At 40.5% G+C, this 8,628-nt stretch overlaps 1 protein-coding gene across 1 annotated transcript; it reads right to left on the bottom strand.

The window, feature by feature from the left end:
• Nucleotides 1-1,085: 1,085 nt before the first annotated feature.
• YIPF5 (Yip1 domain family member 5) lies at nt 1,086-7,997 on the bottom strand. The gene is made up of 6 exons (XM_082490109.1): nt 7,934-7,997; nt 7,545-7,655; nt 5,826-5,998; nt 4,488-4,633; nt 2,246-2,427; nt 1,086-1,597 (listed from the first exon to the last, which is right to left on the bottom strand). Exons 2-6 carry the CDS (start codon nt 7,643-7,645, stop codon nt 1,435-1,437), a joined length of 765 nt encoding a protein of 254 aa, XP_082346235.1. The 5' UTR covers nt 7,646-7,655; nt 7,934-7,997; the 3' UTR covers nt 1,086-1,434.
• Nucleotides 7,998-8,628: the final 631 nt, after the last annotated feature.

The following is an 8,628-nucleotide window of genomic DNA, read 5'->3' as shown; positions in this document are numbered from 1 at the left end:
GACCAGTGATTCAACTCCTGACGTCTACGAACAGATCACTCCCTGGACACGACAGATGAACATCAGACTAACACCTGTGCTAAACTCAATTCAATTAAATCCCTTGGACTAAACTGCTGAGGAAATGGTAGTTATAATACAGGGCTTTGTTAGAGCTTTTTCATTTCCAAGGCGGGGGCAGAGAATTACCATCCACATAAGGAACCTCCCTTCCCCAGTAGCAGTTAAAATATCTGTATCCTTCTCATGCTTATTTTAAGAATTAGCAAGTGCTCATGTGAAGCACAACCATTTTTGCTTTCCTACTTCTCACGCCTGTAAAGCTTCTTGTGACTAACATCACAAAGTAGATTATGCTTCTCACGTCAGATTTAAGTATTTGTGACTGAAGCAAATATCAAATCCACCAACTGAACGGTTTTAAATACGATTTTGCTTCAATATTGAAGTTTCTATTTTAGTAACTGAACTCCATTAAAAAAGATTAGAAAAATCAAACACCTTTTTCAAAATTTAAGGAAAATTTAATCATTATGCCTTAAATTATTTTACAGTAACTACAATACTGACAAGCATAACATTTTCAAAATGGTGTTTTTCTTGGAAGTACTGCAAAAGAGATTACTCTTCATCTACTTGTATGTGCACCATTAGGAAAAGAAACTCTAGTTGAAGTCATCTTCAGAAATCCAAGTTAACATATAGCTACTCAGACATCCAAATGTATTTTCATATTTCAAGTGTCACAGAATTACAGATCCCTTTAACTTTTAAGCAGCTGTTTTCTAACTCATAATTTAAGTATCTTAAATCCTGAAATACTATCCCATCAAATGAACCAATAAATGAGACCCAGGAGCTTAAGAGTATATTTGTTAAAATACAGAAAGTACCCTAATTGCTTGTGTTCATTTGTGCATTTTGCTTTTTGGTAAGAGGGAACAGGAAATAGGTTCCTTATTACTGCAGATGTATTCAAAGAGTACTCCAAATCTATGGCATCTGCAGTTCTGTTAACTTTTTCGGATAAAAATCTATCAATTTATAACTGCAACCCTTCTCCCTCCCTCCCTCCCTCCCCTAAAAAAACCCAAACAAACAAACCAAAAGCAAACAAAAAACACAACCCTCAAATAAACAACCAAAAGTTACTTTTCTGAAGATATAGGAATGGGAAAGAAATTACATTAACTTGATAAGCATGAACACTTATTAAAGCTATAGACACCTCAGGTCAATTGAAAACAGTATTCAAAGTCCTAAAAAAGTGAACACGAGACATTTGTTTTCATTGTTCCAGATGATTCAAAACAGGTCTAAGTTTCATGACAGCAACACTATACAGCTGTTTGCAGCTGTCTCTGGTCCAATTAAATGTTCCAAGTTGATGTTTTCATTTTGGCCCACTGGAGTCCAACAGTTTGGACAGTCTATTCAAAACACAGAAATGAGAGCAAAGACTCCATACAATAAAGCACAGGGGTATGCTACTAGAAGTTGTTGTCCTTCCATTGCTAAGGCAGAAATGAAGATTTTGGAAGCAGAAAAGCTGCACCAGCCAATGATTCCAGCCGTGAGAATAATCCCCATCATTCCCCTGTAAAGACAGAAATAAAAAGAGAATTCACGTAAGACTTGTGTATATACACTTACAGGAGTCCTAACTGGGCTCCTTCTGGCACCTTTTACAGATTCTAAGATGAACTTTAGCTTTTATGTTTGACGTTAAATGAAATAGTTGTAGTAAAGACTTCAAAACGATATTACTCAATTATGACAGCATAAAAAAAAACAAAATTAACTTTGTGCATATGAAACGTAAAAGCGGTGAGTAAATGAACTGTAGCAGGTTCTTTCTTTTCGTCCCTAACTTCATGTAGCTATGAGGAATTGCACTGATTTTCTTGTTTGTCAAATTCAAATTTGCATCTTAAATTATAATTAACTTTACGGGTACTGAGATTTGTCAGATTCAAAGCTGACTGAAAACAAACTTGATATTGTTATTTCACTCTACGTATTTAAAAGCTGGTAATTGACTTAGAGCTAAAACCAGTATTCACCTGTTTTTCAAGTAAATACCCGAAGACTGTTGATATTTATGTTTTTATCCTCACTACAAATTCCTGTCATATTCAAACTATATGCAGCTTTGTCACTGAATACAAAAATTCCTTTTAGTAACTTCCTTCACCGTCTCACAGGAGAGGAATCTATTACCAAATTATAAAGTTTATGTACTTACTGCAACGAAAATACAATTGCAAAAGTGGAAAGCAGGATCATAGGAAGAAGACAGTATCCAAGGACACTGGCAACGCAGCCAAACGAGACGCCTGTCATGCTCATTAAGTTCAGGAGACAAAACATCCCTAAACATCCGATTGCACTTATTCCGTATACGTAACCGAACTGAATTTTCCCAGCCTGCAAGTCAAGCAGAGTAATGCATGTTAGTTACCTGAAGTAATGCCTCCCACAAGCAAAGGGATAAGGAAAGAATGTTTACAGGATATCTTCATTTTCCCGTTGTCCCCCACCCCCAATTCCTATACTCAAATTCAACAGGCGGTATTTTCCCGCAACCCGAATTCCAGGACACCTATATATTCTAGGCACCCAGGAAGCACATTTATCCTAATTTTATGTATCTCGATAAACAGATTGTGATTGAGTTGTTGTTCTCTGATCTGGGCTGCAAAAGCCTATGAATTCTTTAGGGTTTAATCAACAAATTTCTCATGACAATTGATACTTCAATAATAACCTTTCCAGAACTAGTGTATAAATACCAAAAAACTGTAATTCAGGAACTTCTTGACTAATCCAGAGCTAAAGCCCTTTAATTTGTGATAGACTCCATAAAGTTATAGCACAACGTAAATTATAAAAAATGACAGCTCAGCTTCAGCTGTTTCTGGGAAAGCACTGTATATGAACAGCAGAATTAACTCATGTAGATTTTTAGAAGTCAAAATCAAAACTTTTCTTACTAACAAGTATGCAGAAAGCATACGTGCGTTATTTCAAAACTTATGTATCCTATGTCATCATCTGTTTTTCCAATGATGAGATCAATGCTTCCCTTATGACATCTACCGAAACACAGACAACGCACGGTGGCCACCCCTGCAGGAACACAGGACCATGCAGTTACCAAAGCTCCGATGGTGTACAGCTTCAAGGACTGTCTCCCACTGCTAACTTCCAAACTAAGTTTACTTATAATCCCTCTCTCTTCTTTCTCCAGCGCTATATAAAGCAATCATATCTGCTTTAATCTTTTTGCTAGGTTAAGCTTGTTTTCTCTCACTTTCTCTCACTACATTCAATGTATTTTTTTTTAAAAAAAAAAAAAGCACATAGGAGAAAGTGATAATTTCTTATGAAAAGAACATTCAAATGTATCTATTATAAACATGTTAATTAATTCTATTGGCCTAGTTTCCATAAATAAACGTTACTTATTAAAGTAGGCTTAAAGTCCTCCTGGTACCAAAACACTGTGTTCTAAGTGTCGCGGCAATGTGAAATTTTAGGCATAAATTAAAAGCAGTGCCTGAAGACATTTAGAGGAAAATAACGATTAAAAATATTGAAGCTTTCAGTGACAAGCAAGACTGTTTACTGCTACTCTGTCATTTCGTAATTGACACTTTTGAGTCATTAAAGCACAATCTTATTTCAATTAAGCTGAACTAAAAACACCACCAGGCTTCAACAGCTGCTAACCTATTAAGAAATATAAACAATTTGAAAACAGGTTTACTTGTGTTTTACCAGACTGACTCTTGATACCGAAAGTCATGCCTAATATATCAGTACTTATGAAATCACTTTTTACACATAAATTTTGAGCTTCCTCGCCTCTTGAATAGCAGTAAAGAACAATGAATAAAGAATATGGAGCAAAGAAACACAATGAAACAAAACAGAGAAATAGACTCAAATAGTAAACACAATAAGAGTTAAAAAATAAAAGAAACTCCTAAATGAAGAAATGAAATAAATATTCAAATATTTAATGTGTCCATTGTTCTGATTCTTGATAAAACAGAACAGAGATGCTGCAAAAAGACAAGTTATGATTCTGAAAGTAAAACATCTCAATCTATAAAAAAATCCCAAACAGGTAAAACTCTGAGAACATGGGTGACACCCACTCCTGTGGCAAAAGGGAGCCATATTCTTCAAAAGCAAAGCATGAAAAGAAATATGAATTACATTGAAGTAATTGCCATGCAAAAACCAAGCACAAAGACTTGGATTCAAACTCCACTCATGTAAAGTGATAGTGAACTTGTTAATTTTAATCAGCCATTTATGAAGCTCCATCTCCTCTTCCATACAGCTACAAATTCTTGGTCAGGATGGGCTTTTTTGGCCTCCATGCCAAGTCACTTCCAATAAACCTACAGCTAACTTTTTCCCAGCGTTTCCAAGAATATTAATGCACAAACAGTAATATTTTGCAATCAATATCTTACCAGTAATAATGTGGCTCCAAAAGCTAGACAAAAGACCATTGGTCCAGCCAAATCAGTCTCATTCATGATGCTGCCATCTGCTACTTTTAACGGGTGTAGCACTGTTAGTGTCTTCTGCCAGATGTGGTCAAAGTTGATCCCCAATTCTACAAGTTACATGAAAAGAGTTATGAGTATTTGTTTCATGTATTCCCTTCCTGTCACCCCCATTTGCTTCACTCTGACTTCCCTGCCTCTTCACTTTTAAATCTCCTCCAGATACATTTCTATGGGGACCAGAGGACAGAGTCATTCCATCTTTCCTCAAGCTGCTGAGTGTGCTGCCTCCACAGATTCCAGGTCTCAAATGCTCTGAAGTGACAAAGTGGTTTCTAAAGGACAAGGTAAGAGCATAAGCAGAGTGTTCTGGGTCAGCCCAAAAGTTCATTTAGCCCAGTACCCACGCTGTCCCTGTAAGTGGCCAAAAGCAGGTATGTATGGAAGAGTATAAGCACAGAAGTCTCCAAGTCTCCAATGACTGCTGGCTAAAGGACTTCTAATTCAAAGTAGTTTCTTTGTATTTAATTACCCTCAGCAGATTTCTCTTTCATAAACCAGCCACTGAGCCCACTGAAAAAACCACCCACCCCTTTTAACACTCAGTGTCTCATGACAAGGAGTTTCACAGCTCCCTCCAGCTAGACATGATTTCAAGTCTCCATCCATACAGTTTGACCACAGTTGTGCATCAAAACCTAGTTACGAAGGCAGTTCCTACTTGCCCACCTCAGGCCCTGGGATGCAGCTGTGTAAACAAAATAATTTTTTGAAGAAAACGAAAAAAGCACAACAGGATGAAAGGTATTGTGAATAGGCATAGGTGATGGGCATCACGAATACCTCTCTAACCTGTAACTGTAACGGTTTCTTCAGTTGTTCAGTACTGAACAATAACAGCTATAAGCTGGAAACTGAAACCATCAATCCAGACAGTAACTACACATCCATTCCGGCATTCTGCACAGGAATTTCTGCAGTGCTTAGCATTCCTCTTTAGCAATGAAAGACTTCAGTTCTAACCAAACAACTGTAATTAACTGCATCGATTTATTGTACAAAGAGTGGGCAATTCTAAATAGAACAGCTGCTGTGAAGTAATAAAGCACAAATTTAAAACTGCATAAGTTCACTCAAGAACATGCATTTCATGCACTAAAATACAGTTAAATAAAAAAAAAAACTAATGAGAATTTCAAATCAAGTGTACACTTTCAGAAGTAGGGAATACACACCCTGCTATGCAACTTATCCCCAAACTGGGAAGAGTTTTGGATTTTGGCCACAAAGCATAAGTTATACCTTCTAACAGAGGAGGCTCATCCTCAAAATTACTTCCATAAAAAGACTGTGCCGAAGTTGGAGTGTACGTCTGTGTTGGCTGGTAAATCTGCCCTGTGTAAGGCTGCTGCTGCTGCATCATGTCTGGAGGGACAAATCCACTTTGTTGAGAGTATTCATAGCCTCCATACTGCCTACAAAGAAGGACATTGCATTATGGACAGGTACAGAACTTTATTTTAAACACCTCCCTGCAAAAGCAGAGCTTATTTTCAGTAAATAAGTCACAGCAAACAATACTTTCTTCTTTTTCAAGAAGTTACATTAGATGATCCCCTTACTGGGATCCAGGCCTTTTAGGCATAGAGCCACATTTGTCAATACAAACTCTATCAACAATACTGTTAAACTAAACAAGATAATTCTCACTATATACGCTAGTATTGCTTTTTTTTTTTTTAAGTCAGAGGCCTGGAGAAATAAACACTATCTTTTGACTGAATTACTACTACCAGCTGTAGACTTGTATAAAAGTAGGAAAATTTTACAGCTGAAACTTCTTTAAATATTGTCCGTTAATTACTACTGACTTCTCATTTAATGTCAGCATTAATTTGCTATTTAGAATGCTTATCTGCAAACTCACTATTACAGAAAAAGTTGCTTATACTATCTCTTCCAGATTTAAAATATGAGCTTGTTTTCGCCTTTGCTTGGGCACCACGTGCATCAGGTAGCATTACGACATAAACAGGAATTGTGATAGGGGCATTAAACACATTATGACATCTACCTACAGGACATGACGCAGAGGAAAAAAAAAAAAAACCGCGTGATTTTTCAGTTTCTATTTCACGTATTCTCAATTATTTACTAAGAAATCAATTTATAGTGTCTTTGGAATACTTTCATTGTAGACTTTATATGTGTAAAAATATACCATTGCTACCTTTAAAAAAAAGCCTCATCAAAGCTATCTTCTGTTCCTAAACAAGCCCATAAGTTATTGTTGCCACCAACCACTTCCAAGTCTGACTACAGTGATTTCAGTAAACGGCATCAAAATCTTTAAAAAATATTAATATAAAGAAGGAAAACCCAGAATTCCTTCTCCTTTATTTCCTTTTGTTAGTGGCGTTCAGCCTCATCACAGTCCTGTAATCCTTTCCAGGGCACAAACAGGTATCGACCTGCTCTATGTATCGCAGGGATCACACAGGTCACGTAACCGACCAAAACCCTCAGCCTGAGACTGGATGTTCACAAGGGCCTCCGGAGAGCTCCCCTGACCTAGAAACGTCATGCTTTAGCTTCCCTGCTAAAGCCTAGGAGTCACCACTGACATTGCCGGCTCGTTTATATGACACTGTAACTAATTTTTACTCCCTGAGTGACTTACAGAACAGCGGTATTGCTTTTCCCTAAGATGCGATCATTATTCATATAATTAAGATTACTCATATAACCTTTCTTTCAATTTTCTAATCCTTGCTTTAAATGTAGAAGACAGAGTATTCAACATACAACTGCTTTATATCACCATTTACAGAATGTTATGCTTTTCGTAAAACACAGAGCAACTCTACAGGCAACAGCAGCTGGCAGAAATGCCAAACCTTTTCTGAATAAGCAGACTACCCCAGAAGCATCTTAGCTCAGGCTTGGTGGCTAAAGCAGCGCCACTGAATGGCTTTACACAAGGCACACGTTACACAAGCTCAAAAGACATGCAGGAGTTACTTGCTGTACGGCCTTCCACTGTAATCATAGGACTGCGTCTGGTCATCGATACTGTAACTCGTCTGGAAGAAGTCTGTGTTGAAGCTGTCAAACCCAGACATCGCAAGTTATCTGTAAGAGAACAGCCAGGTTCGCAGGGGTTCCCGAGCCCACCCGGAAAGGGAGCGCTCCAGAGAGGCCGAGAGGCCCTGTCCGCGCAGGCCCGGCCGGGGAGCCCCCCTCGGGGCCGCCGCGAGCGCCCGGAGGCAGAGGCCGTGCCAGGAGTCCCCCTCCCCGCCGCCCCCGCTCAAGCCGACCTCAGCCGCGCCCTGCATAGCCCCGGCTCTCAGGACCCTCACCCGCCCTTCTCCCCGCAGGCCCCAGGGAGGCGGCGGGCGGCCCGGACCCACCTCAGCCCCTCCGGGCCCAGCCCCACACCCGCCGCCGCGGCCCCTGCGACGTGTCACACAGCGACCCGAGCACTTCCGGGGCCAGAGGGGCCGCGCCTGCGCACGGCGCGCTCGGCGCAGCGCCTCCACCGAGCTTGCGTCGCCCTCCAGCCCCGCCCTTCTGCGTACGTGACGCCACCGCGCATGCGCACACGCGCGCCGCCGCGTTGCCCAGGGGACGGCGCGCGGGGCGGAGACAAGATGGCGGCGGAGGCAAGATGGTGGCAGGGCGCGGGATGGCGGCGGTGTCTCGGGGGCTGCCGACTGGGTTTGGTGGCTCGTCCTGCGGGAGGGCTCGGTCACTACCTTCAGGGCTGCGGGCCTGGCGATCGCGCAGTCCCCCGCGAGGAGACAGCTGGCGTTTTCCGTGCGTTGTTCTGCCTCCCTGATAGGACTGAGGCTTCAAAGCTTCATGGCTGCTGCCTCCCATTGTTTTGCCTAAAATCTTAAGAAAAGCAAAACATTGGCTCTTCAATACATGCAAAGAATAAACTTCTGTCCATATTCCACTCGTCACTGAAACATAAGTAGTCAGTGCTTCCTTTTACTGCTCTGCCTCACGTGGTGAGTGTCAAGATACCTCAGCTGTGAGACGGGGAGAGTAATACCGATTTATTGTGAGATGAAGCTGTAATGCACTGTGTAACTGCTAATTG

The sequence above is a fragment of the Vanellus vanellus genome (assembly GCF_965231255.1).
Source record: "Vanellus vanellus genome assembly, chromosome: 13".
In the NCBI taxonomy this organism is placed as follows: domain Eukaryota; kingdom Metazoa; phylum Chordata; class Aves; order Charadriiformes; family Charadriidae; genus Vanellus; species Vanellus vanellus.
The sequence above is the reverse complement of the archived record's forward strand: the minus strand, read 5'-3'. Positions and strand labels throughout refer to the sequence as shown.